The sequence below is a fragment of the Mesoplodon densirostris genome, chromosome 3, assembly GCF_025265405.1.
Source record: "Mesoplodon densirostris isolate mMesDen1 chromosome 3, mMesDen1 primary haplotype, whole genome shotgun sequence".
Classification (NCBI taxonomy): Eukaryota; Metazoa; Chordata; class Mammalia; order Artiodactyla; family Ziphiidae; genus Mesoplodon; species Mesoplodon densirostris.
In genome coordinates, this window is record NC_082663.1 from 41,331,189 (window position 1) to 41,359,131 (window position 27,943).

A 27,943-nucleotide genomic window follows, 5' to 3' on the forward strand; every position below is an offset into this window, starting at 1 on the left:
AATACAGATTTCTGTTTAATACCTTGAAACATCAAGTCTCCCAGCCTTTGCTGAAGGGCTCTCTCTGCATGTTAGGGTGCATCTTCAACGCTCCACTGGTCAGTTTACAATTCTGCCTTAGCCTTTACTTCCTGACTGCACAGATTCAAGGTCAGCCAGAGGTGAGAGGTTAGAGTCTTCTCAGGTGTTTCTGGAGCATACAAATAGACCTACACAAGCACATGTCCTATATTCTCAGAAATACGTAGAACTTTTTCAAAGTTCTCTATGAACATCGTATTCTCTAGTTTTTTCTTTTGCATTTTCATCAGCCTCTTGTTAACTCTGACTGGTATTGCTGCTTCAAGCCACCGTTGTGTGAAACAATGGCCAATGATTTTTTTTTTTTTTAACAAATGCCTTTGGAGTAGGTTTACTTTCACAGAGCTAGCTCTGAATCAAGGCAAATAAAGACAAAACTTGAGAATGGAACTTGAAATTGCCATTCAGGGCAAACAGTAATGATTCTCTTGGGTTAGGGATTTTGGGGAGGTCCAAACCTGTTCTGCCACATACAGTGGCTGCTAGACTGCCAATTTTCAGTTACTCTAGTTGTGAGGCCATTTGCTTTCAGGATACCACAGAGCTGGGAAGAAGGGGATGGAAACAGGGAAAATTAACATGCCACAGAGTTTGCTGTTTTTTTAAGGTTCAGTTGTTTTTCTTAATTAAAAAAAAATTGCAACTCTTTGTTTAATTCCAGAGTGCGGAATAAGTTGATTTTGACAATTTTTGCCAAAGTTCTCATGGCCTCTATGAAGGAGCAGAATTTTTGAGATACTTACTCTATAATTCCAGAAATACTTCTCCCTTCTTGTTTGTTTTAATATTGCACAAACATGCCTATTACTATAGTTCACACAGAACGAGTTTTTCATTAAGACATTTTCATGGAATAAAAATACCATTTTTACTCAGAAGAGTTAACTTTGATCACCACAAAGTAGAAAATTCTGATTCACTTTCCGTAACTTCTAGTGTTACAAAATACAACAATCTCAAAACTAAGTATTATGGAGATGATAAGGAAAATCTAAATATTGTTACTCTAGGTAGATTGAATTTATATCAAAAGATCTTATTCTACTTGTATTTGTATGTTTTTGGCAGGGTGGTTATTGTAAAAATGAGCTATAAGATCGTAAGAGATTAACATTCTTTGTAGTCATTCTAGGCCCTGTTCCGCCACCTCAGGATCCACCAATTTCTCTGCATTCTTATATCCTTTACAACTCTTTTTTCATCCATGGAGTTCAACAACTTTCTGTAGATCTTATGAAAAGGAAAACTCATTCTTTTGGTCATATATTCTTTCCTTTTTTTATTTTCCCCTCAGCAAGCATTAAATTTAAAAAATTTAAAAAGTCATTCCCAGGAAAAAATAAAAGAGAAGAAAACACGGAATTACTTCTCTGTATATTAGGGGCTTGAGAGAGAAATTTAGTCTCATAAAAATAGTTTCCTCATTTCAGTGACTATGGAATTCTTCCCTGCAATATACACATATAATTGTTTAATTAACCTTATCATTTCTTTTTTAGCCTTACTAATACACTTAATATTACAATTACTTGTCCTATTACATTTTATGGCTCAGATACATTTAGCCATAAGTCCATAGTAGGTACTTTAAACTCTTCTCTTGTGCCTTTATAGCACATTTGGACCAAAATGAAAGAAAAATCAGGGCAGATCCTGGTATTTATGGCCTTAGTTTTGAATTTTCTAAGCCTTCTGGTTCCAATCTTGCTCCACAATGCTTCTGTCTTCATTGCCTACTCACACTTGGCTGTTCCTTCTTGTTTTACCCTGGCAACTTTAGTAGCTTTTAACTCAAAATCTCTGGCTCCATCCTCTTGGCTGCCCACAGTTTCCTTTCCTGGAGGGGGATCAACTAGTCATGGCTATCTTTCTTGAAAAGCCCCACACCTCCTCTTTCAGGGCAGGGCCTTTAAAAGCAGTCCTCACCCCACATAACAAAGACGTGGATGATTAGGAGTTCATGGCTGCCTTCATTCCATTGATCTACTTTGGGACCAAAAAGATTAAAATGGCCAATATTGGTAGTATATCTTTACTAATATTTAAATACCTATTATATGGTGTCCAACTGGAGTATTTAAAATTTCTTTTAGGCATCATGATAAATGGCTTCATTTTCATCTCCTTTAAACTTTAAAAGAACCACCAAATATTACTCTTCTAGGCTATCCGTGTTGTTTTGTCAGACAAATGTCCACCTTTATCCTAATAGTGCATGTAATTGTATTTATTGAGAATAAATAACAATAAATTTCCTTAAGGAAGGCACTGCATAAAAATTTAGGGGATAAAAGTTTCACAGTGTGCTTCATGGCTTTAATGTATTTCATCTCCTCTAATATATTTCAAAATTAGATAAAATGAAGCCACTTCAGGAAACAAATAAGAGAAGAAAATAAAAATAGAGTAAAAAACATGTTTGAATATGTCACTCAGAACTATGAAAATATTCTATGCTTATAAGAATTCCAAATTCCTTGGCATCCTTCCAAGATTCTTTCACATCTGATCACAACTTCACTTGCCTTCCCTAACTTCTATTCCATTCTATTCATCCATTTCATGCTGCCTGTGTCTAGAATGCCCATTACCCTTCTTCCATCTATGAAACCTTTGCCCACTTCCTGCAAGGCTAAATTCCAGTGCCACCATCTCTTTGAAACTCTGTTTTTTTCCTCCTGTTGACTTTACCCTCTATTCTAGGGCTCATCAGATGCAATTAGAAATATCTTTCTATGCATATATTTAGGTAGCTTGTGAATTTTCTTGAGGGTAGGGCCACACACTTCAACATCTCTGAATCTGCAGGACCCAGAAGACTTCCTGCTGCACAGAAATAATTTCATAAATGTTGGAATGAATGAATTACATGAGGGCAGATGTTTGCAGGCAATAAAAATTACTAATTGACTGTCTTGATATAGATTATAGTCTAGTAAAGCAGATGAAAAATAGCCACATAATTTGTAAAATAATTTATATTATTTCAGAGCCAAATAATAGACACTCTTTCTCTTGATGTATTTATTTTTATACATACATATCTAGTGACCCAGTCCTATTATAAGAAATACCTATCTTCCTGGTTTGATTACTAATGATTTACTTGCTATAATCCTGGGATTTTAGGGTCCACCTCTGATTTAACTGTTTAGAAATTGGCTAAAGAAAAATATTTAAATCAAGTTGCTCAACTAATTCTAGAATTGCCTAATATCTTAAAATATAATTAACTCACATTTCAAATTAAGGGATCCAGCAACACAGCTAAAATGTTACTGCTCCTGAGTACTGGTTATTCTGAGTCAGAGAGTGCCACAAAGTGAATATTCTTGCCAGGGTACCACCCCGGCACTCCCTCTCCCACTGTAGTCTTACTGTCTCACTCATGTTGAAGTCTGCCAAGAAGTTTTAGAGAAGTTTGCTACAGTGTTAAGATCTGTCCCTCACCAGGATTCTGAAGTCAGACTTTTTTCATAAGTACCCATTGCCCAAATGTCTTTGGACTAGGTTTCTGGCACAGACTTGTCCAGGAAATAGAGCGGGAGGAACACCTATTTTATATTTTAAGTGAAAAAACATTCACACAAGAACATTGCACAATAACAACAAAAAAGATTGGTTGGTGATGAAGTTCAAGCCCCACATCATTGTCATCATACATACGACTTGATTTTGGCCAGAGAAGAAGCAACCATGGGTTCTTAAGTTGAAGCAGCAACAACTAATGTGGTAATTTCACAAGACTGCTTAATTTAACAGGCTTAAAATGAAACACATCAATGTTAGAATTGAGAACAAAACTGCTTATTTTCTGTTCCTGCCTACAAGTGAAAGAAATTAATGGACAGCAGATTTTCAGTAGAAAAACAACTGTTCTACCCATTTTTGCCTCTGCAGAACGTAGCCCTGGAGTCTGATACATAGCAGGAACTCAAAAATTATTGAACTAGATTAAGCTGCCCATATGGGTTAGCGCCGTGAGTTAGTATCATTGTCTTGGAGTGCATTACCCTGAATATATACATAGTAAATTTTAAAATCTGAATCATCATGAAATCTTTGTAAAAACAGAAGCAGCTCTAGACAATACCACCTACCCCAGAATCCTCAGAGTCAAAGAGGGAGAATGAAAGCACACTTTGAGGATACCTTAAAATGTATTTGAGACCTCACATTTAACTTTTCAAAACACATCATTTTGTATTTTTCTTATAAAAATATGTTATTTTAACATACAGTAGTTTAAAAATTATTTATTATTGAGTAAAAGTGACACCACCTTCCTACCCAGATGGGGATACATTATTTATGTTGTGGCCTTGGGAATCCATGATTGTACTACCAAAGAACCCTGGCTTACACCAGAAGCAGAACTCTTTTATTCCCATCCCCTTAATGAATTTTTTCTTCTCTTGTTAAAAAAATAATAAGAATAATCTTTTGACAGCCAGCTAATTTGAAAAGCAAATCCTTGCTAATGTCATAAAAGGTTCTGATGTCTTAAGGTATACCCATTTTATAGGGGTATCTTCAAGATAATTCCCTAATCCAAAGTAAATATTCTGAAGGTGAGGATTCTAGAAACAATAATAGGAATTGATGGAAATGTTTTTAGCCAACCATTAAAGTTGCCTTTCTGATGCCCATCCAATTACATCACTTCCTATAGAGCCTACCACACAGAGGTCCCACCCTATGTTTCCACTGTCAATCTAATACTAATTCTCCTACTACTGGGAAGAATGATTCATTTCTACTAAGCATTTACTGTACTGTAATCTAGGCATTGTGCTAAATGCTTTGTAGGCTTCTCTCATTTAATCTTCACAACAATCTTCCGAAAAAGGCAATATTTTCATCCTCATTTTCCTTCTGAGAAAACTGAGGCTTAGAGACACTAGATAATTCTTCCCAAATCACACAGCTACCACACGGTGGTTCCAGGACTTGAATCCATGCAGTCTAACTCCAGAACCTACCATAATCTTTCTCATGATATTAGATTAGCTCCAAGGAGAATACTTTGGAATGAAGTATCTGTTTCTCTTTTGGGGATTATTGGTCAGTAACCCCAATTACTTTTGCCTCATTTCATAGACTCTACTTTCCAAATTCTTAATCAGTTCAGCCTCTAACCTCTCAGTGTACTTTTAATTTTCACCCATATTTCCAAACTCTAAAAGAGATCTGATCAGATTAGGTCTCACTTAAAATCGAATAGTATACAGTATAAAGTCTAGAGCTTAGCATCAGCCATCAAGTGACCTCATTTAACTACTAGTTTGTGACCACAGCTTTTATCTTCTCTAAGTCTCAGTTCACTCAATGGCATGTCTTTCTGTTAGGATAAAACTGGTTAAGAAAATAGGTTTCCTGACACTGATTTGTGTTTAGATTTACTGAAATTCAGAAAATGAACACTTATTCTAAATTTACTTCTCCAGCAATACTTTTCTACATCTGCATTGATTTGACATGAAGATCAATAAATATAGCCATAAGATTCATAACACATATGAAAATTAACTTCAACCATAGCACTGGTTATCACCATTAATGGTTATCACCATTAGTTTGTAAATCTTAGAGGAGATTTTAAAAATATTTAAGTTCAAAGTATTTATTAATGCTCCCAAAGAAAGGTAAAGTTCCCAGTAACTACAGCCTTGATTGTAAGTATGTTTTAATCCTACTTTATTTCAATAAGATATAATTTTACAATTTCTCTTTTCATTTTTTATAATTCAATATACTGCAATTTTCTATAGTTCCATATACATACATGCATGTGTATATATGTGTACATATATGTATATGCACACATAGACACACACACATACACACACACATATATATATATACACTATTATCTGTTTTTGAAAACTCTGAGCAATTTGGAGAAATATTTTTAGGAAAATATTATGATTTTTTAATGTCTAAGCATAAGTCAATTAATCAGAATTTACTGATTATTGTGCAAAGCCCTTTGGGTCATACTGAGAAGCATAAGACATAAGTGAAACTACAGACAGAGAGGTGAGATATACACAGGAAAGGCATTCTGTGGCAGAGCTTTCCCAGAAAGGGGAGCAGCAGGAAGCACGTTGATGATATCAAGTTAATGAAGATGGGAGAGACTGGAAAGCCAAACTGGGGTACTGAGAGCACTGAATGCAGGCAAAGGAGCCCGAGTAAAGCCAAGTGGGATTGAACAGTGGCCCGACACAAGGCAATTTTTCTAGAGACTTATTTCTGCAATTTTGAAGATAGGACTAAGAAATGAAAATACGAGAGCTGGAAACAGGGGGAAACAGGGTTTTTAATATACTAAGTAGTGAATCACTTCAAATTCATAAATTAGAAGAACAATTCTTTGGCAGATGGATAGGTCCTTTCCTGAGATTTGATGGCCTTCAACCTTTCACCTCTGCCCACCCTACTTCTGATCTTCATTAAACTTTTAAAATTTTGTCTTCTCCAACTTTTAGTCCCTGCAGTCTTCTATTTGGCAATCTATTCAATCATCCTTGTGGTTTTCCTCTCTGCCCTTCCCTTGGATTCTCTGTACTGTGTCACCTGTACTGTGTTCCAGGCAATGAGTCCTCCTTTGGGTGGCACTCTTGTCCTGCCTAGCCCTAGACCTGCTAGACAGAAACTTTCAGTTAGTAATTAGTTGAATTGAATTGAACTGAATCGAGTGGAGTTGCATAGAATTGAGTCCCTCCACCACCTGTAAACACAAATCCACTCATCCACTCCTTCCCCTTCTTTGAAATTCTCAAAACCACTAAAACACAGCTGATTTAAAAACAGCAAATATTCGGTGAAGCTAACATGTAGATGTGGCTCTTGACTCAAAGGATGTACAACTCACCAGACAAGGGAAGCATTTCAAACTCCTACGTGGCCTGGGTCTCCTAGAGAGGGCGGTCCAAGCCCCAGCATTTTGACGGGCCAACTTACCTTCCCAATTCTCAGTTCCTTAGAGTAGTGGGAGCGAGGAAGGAGGGAGTAACATGCAACCGACTTAAAGCACTCTTACTTATAAAAGTCTGTAGCAACAAGAAATAAAACAGTGCCCTAAATTCTTTATTAGATTCAACTTCCAGTGTACAAACATCCTAATTCAGATTAAACAAAATTGCCCACACACATTCCATTTCTAACGAGACTGTTTTCCTCCCTTCCTTCCCCTCCCGCTTCCCTCTTGCATTTCTTTCTTTCTTGTTTTCCCCCAGTCTTGGTTCTCCTTTCCCCCAGCTTATCACAGTCTTCCCAAAGAAAAGCCTCCCTGCGACCACGAATCGCCATAAAGGAAGGAAACCCTCCATAAGTGAAAGCCAAGCCCTCAGCGGGGCGTGTCGGGGTGGACGCCCCCACCCACTATTAGTGCGAGAAGACTGGACAGCGAAGTTCAAGTGTCCACAGGAGAGGCACGAGGGTTACCAGATCTGCTCACTTGCATAAACGGACCGATCCCTTCTGCGCAATCGGACCCCAGAAAAGCAGCCTCCCTTTAAGGGCCTAGGAGCCCGGCACTTTGAAAGTGCCCTCAGTGCCCAGACCCGGGGAGAAGTGAGGGGTGCGAAGGCGGAGCCACTGGGCTGGAGACACCCTCCGAAGGTCCGGCCCTCGGCTGCGTTCCTACTACCTTGGGGAGTTGGCGCGGGGAGCGGAATCACCCTCTCAATGAAAGGCAGATGTCCCTTTAAGGTTTGCTTCGCAGCTCGTGGACTTTAGCCTAAACAAGGACCCGCGAAGCTGGCTTTATTTGTCCATGTCTCGGAAAGAGCCTGGGAGGCTGCCAGTGGGATTTCAGAGCCCGAGAGTGCGAACGGCGGGGAGATGTGGCAATCCCTCTGGGATGCGAGAAGCTTGAAGCGAACTTAGAGGGGCTGGTCGAAAACACAGGAAATCGCTGTGCTGCTCCCAGGCGCCGGGGCCAGCGGGGCCAGCGACTGAGACCCACGGCAGCGGGCGGAGTGGCCCAGAGCAACGAGGCTCCAGCGCGTGGTTTCGCCGAGTCCTTCCCTCCGATCCAGCGCGTCCCCCGGGCGCTGCGGCCGCTCCAACTATGGCCCCCCGGCGCCGCGCCAGCCCAGGGGTCGCTGTCGCCTGCTGCTGGCTCCTCACCGGTGAGTGACCCTGCTTTTCTCTGGGCATCTCCTGCGCTCGAGACTCGAGACTAGGGGCTTAAAGTGGGGAGGGAGGCATGCAGAGCTTCGGCCCATAGGGGAGGACGGAGCGCGGATCCACTTTCCGGCGCTCCAGGTACTCTGGGCAGGTTGGAGTACAGAAAGCAGTTGCTGCGTTTGGGTTTTGTTATGAATTACTTTTGACGTCGTTTCAAAACCTTCCACCCCAATGTTAGGCGGGAGCGGTGCTGAAAACTTTACAAGGTGGAACTGACTTTTCAAATTAAAGTTGTTTTGACAATATACGTGGTATTTTAGGACTTTGCTGATAGCTTCTACCTTCCTTTTCTTTTCTTTCTTTTTTTTTTTTGAGGGAGGTAACTATCGGGCCCCTGATTTATATGCAAAGTTCCTACCCTCAGGTTGCTCAGGAGTGGGTATTATTCATTTTCTTGCTGTCAAGTACTCAAGATATTTTCCGCTACAAAATGAGGAAAGGGAAGAATGCAAGGTAAAGTTGCCTCCTGTCTCGAAATGATGTTTCTGTGTTAACACCCAGGAGAAGGAACCTATTGAAAGTGAGGAAGGAATAGTGAACATTTACTTTGTAAATATCACACAGCCGACTAAATTTTTTAAATGCAAAATATAGTATTGTTACTTGTGCATAAATAGCTATCTTTCAGGAGAGACTTAAACACAGTGGAGATGCAAAGTTACGTTCAATTTAGAAAAAAGGTTGAATCGTAGCATTTTCTAAGATTTTCCAAATGATTAACCCGTGGTCAGATCTTTTTTACCAGTTACTGACTGAGAGGGAAAAGTTGCAAGGGTGAAAGAAAGAGAAGGCAGATAGGGTGAATGAAGCTTTGTGTGAAAAGGGCCAATAATCCAAACAGTGGCAACTTCTGAACCACTTTACAGCCAGTGAATGGTTGACCTTATCAGCCACTGTCACTACCCTTTACATGTGTTTGACCTATGACTTTTCTCCAGCTCAAATTTTTTGGAGGTTGTTTGCATTTCTGTCTTCTTGTTGTGCAAAATATGAATGGTTTACTAACGACTCAAGTTGTACCTTTTTCATTTTACTAAATAAGCAGTCACTAATGCAGAAATGATCAAACGAGGTCTGCATATCCTCTAAAAAGAATGCAACTTGAAAAAACAGAAACAAATTATAATTTCTTATACATATATGTATATATTTTAAATTCAACTACTTTATTTCCCCATGCCTAAAACAGCCACAAGTTGTATACTGTGGGTTTTCTGCAATTGTTGGGGGTAATAAACCTTGCTAAATCCAAGAAGGAACTTAAAGGAAAATAATGCATACACGTTTCTAAATTACATTTAATTCTCTTTTGTGTGTGTATATATGTATTATATCTATATCTATACACATATATTATTCAATCATATTGAAATTTAGAGTTTAAAGTTATTGTCTCAGAATCAACAGGTTCCTTATATGTGCTATATTTATGCCCATTTCACAACACAATAAGGACCTGAAATTTGACATCTTCCTTTCCTTTGTTGGTTACCCTGTCAGTCATCATGTTGTCAGCTTCCTAACAAACTTCTCATCAATTCATAGAGTCCACAACTAATCTGGGGTCTTATCACCATACCCACCCTTGCACAGTACTGCAGAACTCATCATCTTGTCTTCATTCTGAACTTAACCTCTAATTCATCTTCCTAATACATAATTTTCATTATACCTTAGCCTTTAGTCAAAAATCTTTGGTGGTTCTTTGTTATCTTTCAGATAAAATTGAAAATTCTCAACTAACCTTTCAGGGTCTGCCCTAATCCAGCACCCTCTGTCTCCTACTATGCCTCTTATCAGTTTCCTATTGCTGTTGTAACAAATTGCCACAGATTTACTGGCTTAAAACAATACAAATTTACTTTCTTACAGTTATGTGGGTCAGAAGCCTCACTAGGCTAAAATCAAGATGCAAGCAGGGCTGCATTTCTTCTGGAGGCTCTAGGGGAGAATCCATTTCCATGCCTTTTCCAGATTCTAGAGGCAACCTGCATTCCTTGGCTTGCAGCTCCACCTTTCATCTTCAAAGCCAGCAAAGTAGCATCTTCAAATCTTTTCCTGTGACTCTGCTTCATCATCACATCTCCTTCTCTGACTCTGACCTTATTTCCTTCCTCCTATTAAAATCCTAATTACTTTGGGCTCACCTGAATAATCCAGGATAATCTCCCCATATCAAGATTCTTAATATAATCATATCTGCCAAATCCCTTTTACCATATAAGGTAATATATCTGAAGGTCCAGGGATTAGAAAATAAAGATATTTGAGAGACCATTGTTCTGCCTACCAAAACCTCTGAACATAAACTGCCCATGATAGCCAGTCCCATTTCCTTATTTCCCCCTAACCTTCATGCTCTTCTTACTACTGTGCACGTAATCTTGTTTTCTGCATCTAGAAGAGCACTCCACCCTTCTTTCTTACCACCCCCTGCCATCTAAACAAACTCTCCCCAGTCTTCAAAGCTGGGTTTACATCCCAACAACCACCTACCCAACAAACCATCCCAGTAAACTTCCCATTATATTTAGAACTGCCTTGTATTAGCTTTTCCCAACATTTAAAAATGATTCATCAAGAAAGATGTCCTTCTCTAAGTCCAAACAACGTCTTTATTGTTATTTTTTTTAAGCTTTTAAAAAAATGTATTTATTTTATTTTATTTATTTTTGGTTGTGTTGGGTCTGTTGCTGTGTGCGGGCTTTCTCTAGTTGCGGTGAGCAGGGGCTGCTCTTCGCTGTGGTGCACAGGCTTCTCATTGCAGTGGCTTCTCTTGTCGCGGAGCACAGGCTTTAGGTGTGTGGGCTTCAGTAGTTGTGGCTCGCAGGCTCTAGAGCGCAGGCTCAGTAGTTGTGGTGCACGGGCTTGGTTGCTCCACAGCAAGTGGGATCTTCCCGGACCAGGGCTTGAACCCCTGTCCCCTGCATTGGCAGGTGGATTATTAACCACTGCGCCACCAGGGAAGCCCTTTATTGTTATATTATATATGTCAAAGTCCCAGCAAAAAAACTAGTGGCGTATGTAAAGGATTTAACTGAAAAAAATTAAATCAAGGGACTGCTGTCAGAAGCATATAAAGGAACTGACAAAAGATGGCTGGAGCACGTAGAATGAGCAATAGTAGAAAGAAAGTACCTGAAGCAACATGAGAAGAAAAACCATTGCCGTTCCTAGGCCTGAGAAGGCAGCAGTGTCAGTCAGCCTGACTGTGAACCCTGGCTATGGGAGAGGGGACCACTGGACAGGAGCTGTGGCCATAAGAAGAAGAATGCAGCTAGTGCCAAAGTTGAAGCAGAGCAGGGAGAAAGCAGGGGAAATGAATACCCCTGCTTTTCCTTCTACCCTCCAATGCCTTGCCCGGCCATCCCATTGGCCATGTCCAAATGGCAGAATTCAAACTCCCAGGGGACAAGGGTCAAGACAACGATAACAGAGAAAAACTAGCACAAGCTGAAAGGCACATATTTTCTGAGAATGTATTAGGTAAGAGACCCTCTGCCAAGAACCTTGCACATATTAGATTTTAATCTCAAAAAAGGGAAAATTCTGGAACTATTATCCATATTTTAGAGATGAACAAACCAAAATACTAAGAGGCTAATTTGACCAAAGTCACCCAATTAATAAACTGCAAAGCCTGTTCAGATCTCTCATGCTCTGAAATAATATACCAGGCTGTCTAAATGTAAGTCTATTTCTCTCTTGCTCAGCCCTCTAAATGTTAAATCCAAGCATAATTGTCTAAAAGACTTTGATAAAGATCTAATTAATGGTGAAGTGAGTCTGTTATTTCCATGACTTTTAGGTATATAGTGAAATTAGATGATGTCCCTCCCTACATTAATTGTAACAAATAAGACTACTATCTCTGGTTATTAAGAATACAAATATAGAATTATCCCTAATTGAGTTATATATCTTTCCTCCCTAGAAACATTTTAGTTAGCTTGAAAGAAGGAGTCTTCTTTTGTGACTTTTTTCACAGGCAAGATTTCCTATTCTAGAAGAAGTGAGCTAATGGCTGGATATGGAAAGAAGTCAGCCACTTACCCATAACAAAGAAATGACCTCCAATGACACACAATGGAAGACAGTGAAAATATTTAAGTCATTATGATGTCTGTAAAGGCAGCGATAAATTCATAGGACTTTTGTTTGTTTGTTTAATAAATAGGCAGTGACAGTAGCAATAAAATATATATGCCAAACTAGTTTGCCTATTTTTCTTCCCTGCTGTCATGATGCTATTTTGATGCATGAGCTCTTGGACCACAACTTATAACTGTGGATCTTACTTCCTTAGATGGATGTTCCTCTACCTGTGTTCCAACACCTAAACCCAACAAACTTCCCACTAGACGTAGAACTTGCTGAATTTTAATATGCCCCTTAAGTATTTCATAAAGGAGCTCATGTTTTAAATATATTCAGAAAATTAGGCATCAAAATGCTATTCTTTTCCTACACTACTCTTCTGTGGTATGAAATACAAAACAGTGTATCTGAATTCATGTTAGGAAATTGAGATGAAAGATATTTGGAACTGTTGTCACAATGCTAAAGTCAGAATACGTTGCCTGTTCAGAGTGGTCTGTGACTGGAGAATTGTATTCACTCTCAAAGCAAGTACAGTAGAGTATCAACAGATGTAAATGAGCTGAATATATTCTCATCCTCATGATTATTAAGCTTCCTTCAGCTCCTCTATTGTGCCAGCTCCTCTGAAGTCTCCAGGCTTTTGCATAAGCAGATACACTGTTACTGATCCTCAAGTCCCCATATGAATGTGATTTCCAAGAACCCACTGGAATAGATTGGATCCCCTCCCCCAAAGATTTGTATGCCCTTAGCACTTTTGCTTCTATAATATGCCACATATTAAAATTAAACATCTAATTGTTTTCCCAGCTCACTGTATGCTCTGTGAGGATAGGGTCTTTGTTCATTATCTCTACCATCTTAGAATAATAGTCACTTGAAAATTTGTTATTGAACGAGTCACAAAAGACTAGACTACAGACAAACTCAGAAAATACTTAAGGGGTCAGGTTGTCTCTTTTAATTATATCCCCACCTGGAATATTTCCATCTACCCATATTTATATCTAACTGAATGGAAGACACCATCAATTGAATGATGCACTGTTATTTTATGTACTATTAAGAAAGAAAAGTACTGCCAATCCAATTATAATTGCTAAATGGTTAGATGCCTCCAAGTTTCAAGAGATGTTGAAATGTGGGAAAACACACATCTGAAAATTATAATAAATAACATGCAGTATATCTACATGCAATTTTCTATCACATTTCTTTGTACTTTTAAAACATGCATCATAAGATTTCAGACACACTCCTTCTAGGTACAAAGATATGAACGTTGTCCCCCTTCTCAGTTCTCTTCCAGAGCCAAATCTGTATCTAATTCAGGGGATAATTGCTCCTCTGGCACCAGCAACCTCACCAGATCCCAAGAGCAGACCTTCCTCTGAATACTCTCCCTTTAAAAAGGAAGCTTCAGGAGGAGAAAGGTGACAATAAAGTAATAAAAAAATGTTCCAGGTCACAGGATCAATAACGCTAGTTTTGGCAAGCTCTAACATCTCTAATATTCTATCATATTGGTGGTTAGAGCTAGGGCCATGTATATTTGAAGGGACCTAATTTTTATCTAACGTCTTCTGTAACTTAAAAGGAAGGTGAAAAAGTCAAGTAAATCTTAAAAGGAGATTACAATATATGTACTGGTTAGTATTAAGAATTCATTTTATGTGCAAAAGCATTAATATTGTTTTATCCAAATGTAGAGCTCTATAAACAAATTAAGTGAGAAATCTGATTTGAAAAATCATTATAATTCAAATATTAAAAGGAGTGAAGACATGCTATTTCTATGAACTATCTGAGATCTGCTGAAATAAATGTAAATTCTTAAATTTAAGTAGGACACTTAAATCAACCACATTAGAACCTCAAATGATTAAGATGAATGGTCTGCATATTTTATTATAAATCCTATACTATTAATACAAATTACAATGTACTTTCAAAATTTTCTTATTAACTATATAGTTTTAGTTTGCCAAGTACTACAGTTTGAAAATGCATGGGTATTGAGCAGTTTCTAAAATTACATATTTTATTGTAATATTTTTAATAAAATGATCCTGTACTGTACAGAGATTCATACAAACAGGAACACCCACACACACACACTTTTGTTGATAAAATTATTTATTTGGTAGGAGCTTTGTATTGTTCTGTGACAACTGCAAGTAAGTATTTTTAATCACAGGAATTTAGATAGTAAGTGAGTACAGCAAGTCCTTTAAAAAAAAAAAACAAAAAAAACCCTTTCACCATTTTGCCTGAATTAGCTGAATAACCCTCCCTGTTGACCCCTAACTTTGCCTGTGGAGGTCACATAGGCATCTTTGTACAATCTAAGGTTAGCACATTCTCTAAATAAACTATTGCTATTATTACTAGATATTTATAATCAGAGTGCTGGCTATTTATTTTGTAAAGATCATTTTCCAAACCAAGTATAATAAAACTAATTGTCATCATACATTATTTTTGAACATTTTAAGATCTTTTCCTCATTAAGATGTGTTTAAAAATTAATCATTTTCTTATCTATGCATGGATTATCTCAAAAAACTGAAATAGGTTTACAGAAACTTACCTTAAGAGTAATCTTCTTTTTAAATTGTTAGTACCATTATAAAATAGAATGTGACTTCTTAATTTTAAGATATCAGTGATAGACAAATCAAAAACTCTGAATTAAAGGAGAAATAAAGCTCGTAAGCCATGTCTTGGAAGCCTTGAATGCCAGGGAATTTGGATTTTAATTAATAGGGAATGAGAACCCTAAATAACTCTAAAGTGTAACGACTGATCTAGAAAGACTAAGTTATAACACAAAATCTAGGAGAAAAACACCTGATCATTCAACAACAAGCTGAAGTTACTAAAAAGAAAATTCTGTTATAGACGTTTCAGATTAAATAATAATTCTGTGAAAAGTTTTGTAGTATGTTCAATCACTGAAGCACATTTATATTTAAAAAGACAGCCCAAAGCAGTGTGCCTCATAATTAAAACAAACAAACAAACAAAAGAACCACAGAATCAACAGTCTATGGGGGTTTCCCATAGATTCTCAATGTCGAAATACGTGTGTATTTTTCTAAAGTAGAATATTAGATCTTTCTCAAGAATTACAACGGTGACCTAGGCTGAGCAAAAGGAATATTACATTGAAAAGAATATAAGGACTGTTTTAAAGTAATAAAAGAGCAAGGAAGGGACCTTCCTTTCAAATGTCCTAGGTTGGTTCCTAAGCTGTGAGTCTTTGTTTAACTGGCAAAGGTGAGAGTTAAGGAGAAGTGGCAGTGGGTAACAGCACATAATCTTTGGGGTTGCAGAGATGATTTCAAGCATCCATAAATGTAGAATTGTGTCAGTGGAAAGAGAGAGTGTGGAATTAAGCAGGCCTGGATTTGAATGCTGGTTATGTGATCTTGAATACATTTCTTAACTTCTCTGTAATTCATTTTCTTCACCTATGTATGAGGATAACAAATATTTACCTTACAGGCAAGGACTAGAAAAAGCATAGGAAAGTACCTGGTGAATATTCAGTAAGTGAGAGCTCTTCAGTAAAAACCTAACATTTATTAAGGTCCCTGTGTGCCTATCACTGTGATTCTGTGGTTTTCGATCCTTGGCAGATTTTTCAAGAGGGGGATGATTATACTTAGAAAGGTGATCAAGGAGTATCTCAAAGCATCTCCTCCTTTCCCTCTCTCCCTCTCTCTCTCTCTGTCTCTCTGTCTCTCTGTCTCTCTCCCTCACACACACACACACACACACACACACACACACACACACACACACACACATTCACTCTACCAGTTAAGAATTCGTCTAGCTTAACAAGCACCTTTTAAAAAGATACATGTCCTTTGGAGACACAAGCCATACTCACACTTTAGTGTGATCCGTTCCTTGCTCAGTGAAAAGCTGCTGGGTTCTCCTGGAAGTAGAAGGCAGTCTGAGTTAGGAACTTTGGAAGGACACTCAGTATGATAGGAAGGTGGGGAAGGAAGGGGGTAAAGAAAGAGAAGGAGGGAGAAGAGAGGCCACAAAATATTGGTTCTAATTTGTACTAGAGCTTTGGAGGGGACCTATGTATCCCCTGACAATCTCTGAGGAAGTTAATTGAGATTTGAGTATCAAGACTTGTGCCAACGTTAGATTGCTCCCTTTCATCCCTGTCTCACCAGTTCAGGATGGTAAGCTTCCCTTTAAATGCCATACGCAATAAGATAGGAAGGCGAATGGGGAAGATCTGTGCCCTCTTCTCTCCAACCCATCTTAACTCTCAAGAAAACTTTGGTAGGCTTTTTCTATTCACTGGTCCTTTTAAGAGGCAATCCCCACTTCCCAAACTCCCCCGCCTCTCCTTCCCCCCCCACAAAATGTTAAGTGACGTAAGGTTTTTCTTACCAATGAATTCTGTAGCTATTCAATCAAGGTCGGTCATAGTAGAACAGTCCTTCCCCACTTCCCCAATTCTCAGCTTTCAGCTCAGCTTTGACAGTGACGGTCCCGTCCTAAACTACTGAGACCCAATTGCTCCCCGTAAACATTTCACAGGCTACTGAGCTGCGGAAAGCTGAGTCTGCCAACCTTGGTTTCTGGGATTCTCAGGATATCAGATCAAGCAACTGAGAGGTCCATCCAGGGATAAATTCCACAGATGGTTTCTTCTTTCTCTGGGATCAATGTTCTAACATCTGGGTTAATCAGATCATGCAGATTTGGTTAATTAAGCGCAGAAAACAGCTGGGCATGTTACTCAAGGCCCACACGCACTATGACCAGTCGTTCTTAAGAAACAGCTTCTGGACAGACCAGCTCCAAAAAGCGTGTGGCGTCTGAGTGCGGATAAGGTAGGAGCAAAGCGGGCCGTAGTTTGGACCTTGGGGCCAAGTCTGCACTTTTCTGAGTTCCTTTTACTTTTCCGTAAGTTTTGAAATTCCATTTACCCGGAGGGAGAAGGTGTAGCGTGGCAACCGCACACAGCTGAAATATATATATATATATATTTGCACTCACAAACTCCCCAGATTCTTCACAAACAGGGGTGGAAGAGAAAACTTAGGACGTCCAAGTTCAGCATTAATACGAAGGACTCGCCACCAAAGATTCCGTACACTTTCCTTGGGTGGTTTACTCTCCGAGAAACGCCTCCCGGCTTAGTGCGCCTGCGCACGCGCAAGCTGCGGCCCCGCCTCCCCGTTGGGGACGTAAAACGTGCGCCGGGAGGCAGGACGTGGGCTGCGCATGCGCCCTCCCTGCGTCGTCCTCTCGGTCTGTACGGCTGCTGGAACCGCGGAGGAGGTGTTCGCCGGTGTCTCTCGCGCCGGTTCTACGCGGCGCGCCCCGAGACCACGCATAGGAAGGGCTAGAGTAAGTGTTCCCCCCAGCCGCTAGAGTCATATAGAAAGTGTTTCCTTCCCGCCAGGCAAGTGCCTGTAGGAACCGGACCCCGCCCCCTTCCCGGCCTAAACTTTCCCCTCCCTACTCCTTTCCTTGTGGGGATCCCCTCGGTTCCTCTTGTTCTGGCAGTGAGCCCCTGCCAAGATCATGAAGCTCGTGAGGAAGGACATTGAGAAAGACAATGCGGGCCAGGTAACCCTGGTTCCCGAGGAACCTGAGGACATGTGGCACACCTACAATCTAGTGCAGGTGGGCGACAGCTTGCGCGCCTCCACCATCCGCAAGGTACAGACGGAGTCCTCCACGGGCAGCGTAGGGAGCAACCGGGTCCGCACTACCCTCACTCTCTGCGTGGAGGCCATCGACTTCGACTCTCAAGCCTGCCAGCTGCGGGTCAAGGGGACCAACATCCAGGAGAATGAGTATGTCAAGATGGGGGCTTACCACACCATCGAGCTAGAGCCCAACCGCCAATTCACCCTGGCCAAGAAACAGTGGGACAGCGTGGTTCTGGAGCGCATCGAGCAAGCCTGTGACCCAGCCTGGAGCGCCGATGTAGCGGCTGTGGTGATGCAGGAAGGCCTCGCCCATATCTGCTTAGTCACTCCCAGCATGACCCTCACTCGGGCCAAGGTGGAAGTGAACATACCTAGGAAACGGAAAGGCAACTGCTCCCAGCACGACCGGGCCTTGGAGCGGTTCTATGAACAGGTGGTCCAGGCCATCCAGCGCCACATACACTTTGATGTTGTAAAGTGCGTCCTGGTGGCCAGCCCAGGATTTGTGAGGGAGCAGTTCTGCGACTACATGTTTCAACAAGCCGTGAAGACGGACAACAAAGTGCTCCTGGAAAACCGGTCCAAATTCCTTCAGGTAAAACCGTCTTACCCAGGGATAATTAAGAATGGGCAGAGGGGTTTATGTAAACGACTCCTAAAGTTTTAGAACTAGGAAAAGTACAAGAGGAGGAAGGTTTAACTTGACTGGGATTGTAAGTGAGATCATGAAATGAAAATAGACTAGCAAATTGATATAGTAAACTTGGCTTAAATTCGTAAACATATAAAGCCTTACCAGTGCTTTTGGCTTGAGGTCATTGTGGGCTGTTTAATGGGTACTCTAAGAGGTTCTTTTGTCTAACTTTTGTAATTGTGATTCTAGGTACATGCCTCCTCTGGACACAAGTACTCCCTGAAAGAGGCCCTTTGTGACCCTACAGTAGCTAGCCGCCTTTCAGACACTAAAGCTGCTGGGGAAGTAAAAGCCTTGGATGACTTCTATAAAATGTTACAACATGAACCTGACCGAGCTTTTTATGGACTCAAGCAGGTGGAGAAGGCCAATGAGGCCATGGCAGTTGACACATTGCTCATCAGCGATGAGCTCTTCAGGCACCAGGATGTGGCCACACGGAGCCGGTACGTGCGGCTGGTGGACAGTGTGAAGGAGAACGCAGGCTCTGTTAGGATCTTCTCCAGTCTTCATGTGTCTGGGGAACAGCTCAGCCAGTTGACTGGGATAGCTGCCATTCTCCGCTTCCCTGTCCCTGAACTCTCTGACCAAGAGGAGGATTCCAGTTCTGAAGAAGATTAATGATTGGAACTAATAATCGAGACAACCTGTCTCACTCCTTCACTGTTACATTTTCTCAGCATCCTTGTGACAGAAAGCTGCAAAAGTGGCACTTTGTGATTCTTACAGGGGTTTCTCATGTATTTGGTCACACTAGGTGATTTGTGGTTGGCAGGATATGTATTCACACTGAACAATAAAAGGAAATAATCTCCATGTATTACCCTCTTTATTAATTGGGATAATTTAATTTCAGAATTATGAGTTATTCGCAGTACTTAGAAACATTTTGTATTTTTAAAATGAATGCCTGTATATTCTTTGGAATAGACTGTAAAATCCCATACTGCATGCTTTGAAGTAGTTTTCCTTAGGAAAAGCTTTTTAATATCTCATCTTCAGTTTACATTGTTTATTTTAATTCGGCATGGGGTTCTTACACTGGTTTTCTTAATGATCCTTTTCTCTCCATTTCCCCCCACATTCCATTTTTTTTATTTTTAAATTTATTTGCTATTTTAAATGATAGCTAAATAGTTAGAAGACTTTTCTTGAGGGCAACTTTAAAATGTGTTTTTCTTAAGAAACTTGTTAAACCAATCATGTTAAAAGTAACAAGGTGGGGGGTTTTTTGCTTTAGACCTAATGATAATTGCTTCAGAGGAGCACTTAATTAGTTATTTTTAGGTCATTGAGCTTTGGTCTGCTAAGGATTCTCAGGATAATCTATTTAAGGTGCCTTTATTTTTAAAACGAGGCTAAGGTATGTGATTTGCTTATGGGCTATTAGTGGCAAACCTAGAACTAGTCCCCAATCTGGACTTGAGTTCTTTGCACTGCTACACTATTTATGTATTTATTTTTTGGCTTATCATAGTTAAATGTTTAATGCTACCTTGAATTTGTATTTGCTTTTACATTCTTAATGGACTTTGTCTATGCCCTATTTTAGGGGTGAGAAAGCCTGTTCAGAAAGTTTAAGTCACATCATTAGTATGTGGCAGTTGATTTGTACTCCAGCTCTTTACCATACTTAGGGAATTTCGGCAAACAACTGAGAGATTAAAATATTTTCATTATTTTTCCAAGAGTTAGGGAGGGGGCCTTGAAATGTAATTGCATCTTGACCTTTTACACATCTCAGCTTAGCAAAATAATTAGGAAAGGCCTTATGAAGAAAGAGTGATAATTCAGTCTGTAACTCCAGGATCAGTGGTGCCTGCTTCAAATAAGGACACTAAGTAAACTTTTGCTTGTCCTGTCTGTGTCTGAGCCTTTCTCCTGGTGTAAGTGCCAGGTTTGGGGATTATTTTTTATAAACTTCCTAACTAATCTGAACCTTTTTATCTGTAGTTAGGGGTAGACACCTCCATATACTTTAAAACCACATTTTTATATGTCTGTTGTACTTCCTAATCAAAATAATTCAGATTGTCATTTCGTTATAATTCATGAATATTTAAGATATCATTAAAAGTATGTTATTAATAATTTGGTAGGAGTGTAGATATGAAGTCACTAAGATTCTTAATGTTAGAACCTGATTGATGATGCATCATATTCTCAGGAAGAATTTGGAGATTTGGGGCCTCGTGCTCATAATCTATGCAGAACTGGTTATTCCTAGCTGTTATCCTTAGTAATAAAAACCAGGGGAAATAAAAGCTTATGGTAAGTCTAACCAATACATTTTAGGACATAAGTTCTCAAATTTAGCTGCCTCTTAGCTTCACCTTGGGAGCTTTAAAAACTCTATACCCAGACTGGACCCCAGACTAAATAACCTTGCACCCCTAGAAATGCTGGTGTGTTTTTTAAAAATTATTATTAAAGCTCCCAGGTGATTCCAATAGGCATCAAGGCTGAGACCCTTGATTCAGGCCTTGCTATTCAAAAGTGTGGTCCATGGACCAGCAGCATCCCCTGAGAGCTTGTTAGAAACTGGAATCCAGGGCTGTACACTAAACCTATTGAATTGCAATCTGTATCTTAACATCCCCAGTTGATTGCTGTGTATAATCAAAGCTGATAAACATAAGCCATAGCTTATTCTCCCTGTGCTAGTTAATCTCTGCGTAGGGTTGCCAGCCATAGAGAAAAAGATTTGAGTTTTAAGATCTTTTAAGAGAGCTAAACTGCCAATGTTCAATTAAATTATCTATAAAACTCTAAATGAAAGGCTGTTTATATGTCTATAACATTTAAAATATCTTTAAGAATTTGTATTTTTAAAAAGTTACATATTATACCAATACCATAATCAAGAGTATAAATCTTCCTAGATGCATAGGTGTAAATATCAAAATAGCGATAGGAGCATATAAAATACAAAATTAATTCAAATAATTAGTTTTTACTATTCTATAGAAAACAAAATGAACCATAGGTCTCTGGAAATCATATGCAGTAGTTTAATTCCAATTGCTATTCGTTACTAAGGAATGACTATGGTAACAAATGGAAACACTGTCAAAAACATAGCTCTCAAATTAATGCAATGTTGTACTGTAAGTTTCCATTTACCATAAGGTGCCTGCTGTAAACAAAGATTGCTGCCCTCCCTAGGCTCAGTAAATGAGAAGTTTGCAATTTGTTTCATTTTGTTCCAGATATGATACATACAAAATTACGTTTTGCTATTCCTGGTCTATTATATGTTAAATATTTTGCTAATTTTACGTCTGGACTGTTGATACTGGATTTCACTTTCATTACTCCCTTATATACAAGTTGGATTCCCCCCACCCCCAGGTGCCACTAGAATAGGTTTGTAAAGCTAATTGTCTTTTATCTCTAGTTACTTTCAGTCATTAACTTTAGTTCCCTTTTTTAATCCCTGTAACCAGATATCAAACTCACAGTATCTTTAACAGAAGTGACTCATAATTTCTGCAGTTCATATATTCTGGAACTGAAATTCTCTGTGTTGCTAAAAAAAAATACACGGATGAAATGGTGTATATGTGAATTCCCCAAAGTAGAAGCTGTTTGTTGGGAAGGTACTACTTTGCTTTTAAATCAGATGGTTTTCCAAGTAAATAAAACTGGCAGTTTGTATTCAGTATCGGGATATGTTGAATTACATGTTGAAAAGGGGTTTCTAAGGTGTTTCTTAGAGTTTGAGTAGAGAGAAATTCTTTCGCCTGTGGCCAGAGCTTAGATATGGGGCATCCATATTTATATTACACCAGTCATCAAGGGCAGTACATTTAATTTTATCCGTTCATTTTTTTAGTACCTGTTTGAACCCAGTACTGAGCTGGGTTTAGGGAAGAAACATGTAAACAAATCACTGGATAAAAGTAACTTGTAGAAAGTATGAGAGGGCACAATGTTTCAAGGGGTCGCTTTTAGAAGGAACTTTATAGAGCAAGAGCCAGTAAATGTACTTAAAATGATAAACCTGGAGAGGTTATCAGGAAGAGGAGGAGGGCAGGGCAAGTGTGCTAATCACATCAGACCCTGCATGCCACAATAAAGAGTAGGTTCGACCATTATGAGAAACCACTGAAAAGTTTAAACAGGAGAATGACATGATAAACTTTGCATTTCGCAAACATCACTGTTTGGCAGCATCAAGGATGCATTGGAGGAGGCAAGATTGGAGGCAAGGAGACGGATTAAGAGAACACTTATTAGAAAAATTTAAGAGGAAAATGATGGTCTAAACAAAGGCAGTAAGAATGAAAAGTCAAGAGGAGGTATTAGGAGATAGGCTCAGAGAGACGTGAGGTTTGTTAAGAGTTATGGAAGGAGTAGAGTCTAGGGGTAAATCTCCGGGTTTTTTTCTTGACTGGTGGGAGATACGAGGGCATAATTCAGACACAGGAAAAATAGGAAGAGAAGCTGACTTGCAAGGAAAAACTAAGTTCGGTTTGGAATCTGGTTTGAAGTGCCTGTGGGACATCTGTAATGCTTTTCCACCAGACTGTTATATGCTTGCTTACTCCCTTCAGGTTTTTGCTCAAAATATCACCTTCTCCATGAAGTCTTCCTAAACCAGCCTTTTTAAAAAATGTACCTTCTCCAAGATTCCCTTATCCTTCCTTGTCTTATTTTTCTCTGTAATGCTTAATTTCACTTAGTTGTTTTGCTTATCATCTATCTAGAATGTAAGCTTCAGGAAGGCAGAGAGTATTGTCTATTAGGTCATTGCTATATCCCCAATGCTAAGAACAAACACTGGCACAGAGTAGATGCTCCCCAAAAAAAAAAAAAAAAATGATGACTAAATGAATGACCGAATGAATCAATCTCCAGAAGAAGGTCCCTTAGGCAGTTGTGCATACAGTTCTGAAGTTCAGGAAAAAGCATTTGGTGGGGGATAATAATACAAGAAATGTTCAGCATATAGCAGACCTGAAATCATGGAGAAAAAAAAATGACCTAGGAAGTATTAGTAAAACTGGAAATAAAAGAGGGCCAGGCATCAAAGCATAGGGAAACAGCAATATTTAATCTCTTTAAATGCTACTTCATTCTCTGTATTATAACAAAGCACAGGTGTTTATAGATTTCAACACTTAATATAGTCAGATAATTATTTTTCCCCTACATATCTCTATAGTGTACTAGAGATATACATGTAGAATAGCTAAAGTATTGATTTCATAAAAAGCTGAATTTTTAAAAGTTCTTAAGATAAAAATTTCTAAGTCGGGGGGCAAAAACCAAATTACTTGTGTTTATGTTTTTTAAGTGGATCTTAACATACATGTACATTTACTAATTTAGTGTATGAAAAGTTAGTTTTAAAAAAAGATGTATTAGGGGGTGATGATTTAATTTATTAAAAGATTTTTCTCAGGATCCCCATAGTACAGGGATTATTAGCAAGCTCTGTTTCATTCAGGTTGAAGGGTTACTATACGGCCCTTAGCCCTCATGTCTCCTACCCTAACGTGCATCTTTGATTCCCTCACCACTTCCTCTTTTACTCCCTGTGGGACCACAAGTGTCAGAGTTGTGACGTAAACTTTGCAAAGTTATACCTGTTCTAAAAATTGATTTTGACCAGCCCATAATTTTGTTGATACACATTTTTCAGCAAATGAGTTCCCAGTTAGTGAAGAACAACTAAAATGGGGATGTAAAAGCAATTATAAAAAGAATAAACAATTTCAGATAAAGTTTTTAAAGCCCTAAATAAAAGTTTTCTTCATATTGATGTTAGCGTATTTAAACTTTGTGCTGTGATTCAGTTTACGTATTTTAAAAGATTTAGTAGTTTAGAAAAGTGCTATTCAAGATTTTCGTAATGCATTGTGTGTATTGCTGATGAATTCTCAATTTAGAAGTTTAGTGCAAAAGTGTTACAGAAAAGCCAAAATGGTTTCTAACGGAGTTGAGATGCAAGTATAATACTTCTGTGTATCAAGGATGCCTTACTTAGAAAAGATTCAAAGTCAGCAATGCAGCTAATGAAGATGTTGAAGAATAAAACCTCTAGTAATGGCCTAGAACAACTTGAGGAGTTACTTAACATCATCAAGTAGCAGGTAAAGTTCACTAGAAATAAAAAAGAAATTGGCTAAGTTCAGGAAGGAGATAGTTAAATTAGAAAGACTGTGAAAAGGCATTGGCAAAAGATTTTTGTTAAGCTGAAGTGGAGATGATAAAATCTCATTCATCATGTTTCTTTACATGGCAAGAACTCTTCCTTTTTAGGAAGTGTTTGATACAGCATCACTATCTCTATTCTCATCCATATTTTAGAGTGTTCTCTGTAGATTTCCAAGTGTACTAATTGAAAGATAGCCCATTTATTTTTCAGTATTTAATTTCTCTATCTTAAGAAACATGTTAGTGTATTCTGTTGTGGTAAAGAACACCGGGAAGGAAACTGCGATATTGTGAATGTATTCGTTTAAATTTAGGAGAAGCTAATGTGTTTTCTCAAGGAAAATCCACTTTTGTGTACAGCGCTTTAGTTGTATGCAAGTCTGCTGACGCTATCATTTTTGCTTTTGACAGTGAATATTTTCATTCTATAACAGTTGACATCAATATGGGAAGGTCTTATATTTCTAGATGCCAGTTGCTAAAGATTGTGACATTTATGGTAAATTGTAGGGATTTGGGTTACCAGTCTTCTTTTAAGTTCCCTTTCCTTCATCCCTTAACATTGCCCACATTCTTTAGAATGCCTGTTTTTCTATAACGTAGGAGACCTAGAGGACTTAGAGCTTATTTCAACTTAGGCTGCCACGTTTGGTTCCAGAACACCCAATACTGAGGCAGGCCAGTATCTGCCAGACAGCAAATACCAGAGAACAGTGTCTTTGCAGCCACACTGCCTGGCCATGCACAGGGTTGGCACCACTGTCCCAACTCCAGGAATGGACAACATGTTAAAATAAAAGTAACCACGTGCTTATTAAAGACCAGACCTGTGGGAAGTGCTTTAAAAGGAAATATTTAATTCTTTGAAGAGTCCTATGAGAAAGGTTTCGTCAGTACTATTTTCAGGTGAGAAAACAAAAGAGGTTAAATAATTTGTCCAAAATCACATAGCCGGTGGCTGTGATAAGGTGCCCAATCAAGCAACTCCCTAAAAATATAAGAATGCCACTCCATTCTTCAATTTTCTCTTTGGAGTAGGTCAAATGTACCTAGAAATAGAAAAATGATTTGGTAACACTAAATTTTATGTAATCGGCCAAAGTTTGTTGCAATCATTTTATATGTTTTTTTATTTACCTACCACTGTTGTTTTTCATCTCTCATGAAAAATCAGGAGCTCAGTCATATGGCATTCTAGTCTGAAATATAGTTGAGGATTAGAAAGTGTACAGAAACTGTTGTAAGTCTATATATTAAACCAAGCCCCTCAAGCCTTTACTCAGCATCTGTTACTATTTCACACTTAGTTTTAGCAAGCTTGTTTTTAAAAAAAGTTTTAAGCCTACTATCTTAATTCATGCATTATTCTAACATAGTAGCACCTTAAGTAACAGAAACTATGCTACTTCGGTATGCAAAGATGAATTAAGATATGTGTCCGTGGCTTTAATCAGCAAATTAGATATCAAGGAGAGATGACCACAAATGGCCAAGCTGGCAAGGAGGTGACTGCAGTGAGAAATGACAGCTCAGGTGGATCCTGAATCACCATCGAAAGAAAAAAGTCTAAGGCTTAGAGGCTTTCACTGGGGCCTGAGGACATTACTGTGTTATAATAGCTGGTGTTCATACTGAGGAAAGGATTGAATTACATTCGGTGCATTACATTCAGAAGTCAAGGAAATGTATTGTCTCTCAAAATTACTTTTCTCCAAAAATCATTAAAAGATAGTCGAACTTAAAGAAATCTTTAGCTATCTGCCATACCTAGAATGACAGTTCCAGATAGCCAGAGTTTTACCATACCTTAATAGTCTTAATAAGAAAACTTATATAATTGTTGAAAGTTGAATACTTGTTGAAGAAAAACATCCCAATAGATTTTAGCTGTAAAATTTATTCAGAGGTAGGAGGTCCTCTGAGTTCAAGTCTAAGTTCCAGAAGTTTTATGTCTGGAATTTTTCGTCAAGTCCTAGTGTAAACATCAACTAGAAATTTTTGTTTGACACCAATGTGAAAAATTGCTCTGTGGATATAAAACATTTTAATCTTGTGTTTCAGCTCATTGATCCTGTGACCATAATTTAGAGTTTTTTCTTCCTCTCCAAGTATATTGTTGACAATGGTAGAAGTCACTTTTTTTTTTTTTTTGATGAGGTGGGGGAGAGGCAGATTGAAAATGCATTGTAGTACACGGCTCTGAATCATTTAGAATCATAAAAGGTTAATGCTGTATGGAAACTTTTATGTCATCTGACCTACTCACTTCATGATACGGATGTCAACTGAGGCCCAGAGAGTGTTGGTAACTTGCTCAAAGTCGCTCAAGCGAGAGTTTTTCATAGAGTCCACATTCCAGTTTGATCCATCCTATTCCAATTTCTTATGTATTTTCTTGTCACCAGTGCACATTGGGAGGCAGTTGGGGTAAGTGAACAAAGACCAATATGGGATTGTAAAAATGCCCTAAACCCTCCTTTATCAAATAATTCTTCATCTTGGGGCAAGACAGTTTCTCAGAAGCATCACTGAGACTCAAACCCAGCTTTGAAGTCCATTTGTCCATTCTTCGAACAACTATTTATCTTCTGCTAGAGAAAGACTCTGCCCCCTGCCTTTCTTCTTCTGAGAATCATTTCGTTCTTCTGACAACCACTTACTAAATACCAACTATGTGCCAGGCACTCTGCCAGCCCCCAGAGATATGAGGTGAATAGAGAAGATCGCAGTCCCTTCCTTCAAGGGAAACCCAGTCTAGGATGGGGAAAAACAGAGAGAAAACAAGCAATCATAGCACTGCAATAGGTACAGGAATAAGAACTGTGTGGGAATCTGAGAGCTCAAAGGGTGCTCTTAACTCAGCCTGGCTTCACTGAGGAGGTGCTATCAGAGCTTAAACTGCTAAATTCCAGAAGCTCACACTGATCTTGCATTAGTTTCTAGAGAAATGAGGCAAAGGAAACTGAAAGCATTCCTCTCCAATTTACTTGGTAAAATTTTTGTCTTCTAAGTATTG

The 27,943-nt window shown here is 38.8% G+C and overlaps 2 protein-coding genes and 1 long non-coding RNA gene across 4 annotated transcripts in view; 2 read left to right on the plus strand and 1 right to left on the minus strand.

Annotated features, from left to right (window-relative positions):
* Nucleotides 1-17,812, minus strand: part of LOC132486112 (uncharacterized) — a 165,279-nt gene extending 147,467 nt beyond the window's left edge. Inside the window, exons 1-3 of one of the 2 annotated variants that reach the window (XR_009531442.1) lie at nt 16,798-17,812; nt 16,277-16,324; nt 7,171-8,788 (exon numbers count right to left, since the gene is read on the minus strand). This is a non-coding gene — a long non-coding RNA (uncharacterized LOC132486112). Of the gene's footprint in view, nt 1-7,170; nt 8,789-16,276; nt 16,325-16,797 lie in introns of those variants that run through there. The other variant, XR_009531443.1, reaches the window with a different exon arrangement.
* Nucleotides 7,463-27,943, plus strand: part of ITGA1 (integrin subunit alpha 1) — a 168,866-nt gene continuing 148,385 nt past the window's right edge. Inside the window, exon 1 of the mRNA XM_060092870.1 lies at nt 7,463-8,219. Within this exon, the coding sequence (XP_059948853.1) occupies nt 8,159-8,219 (61 nt within the window). The 5' untranslated portion in view covers nt 7,463-8,158. The remainder of the gene's footprint in view (nt 8,220-27,943) is intronic.
* PELO (pelota mRNA surveillance and ribosome rescue factor) lies at nt 17,623-19,581 on the plus strand. Its single transcript, XM_060092871.1, has 2 exons — nt 17,623-18,666; nt 18,955-19,581. The coding sequence occupies exons 1-2, from the start codon at nt 17,941-17,943 to the stop codon at nt 19,384-19,386; spliced, it is 1,158 nt and encodes a 385-aa protein (XP_059948854.1). The 5' UTR covers nt 17,623-17,940; the 3' UTR covers nt 19,387-19,581.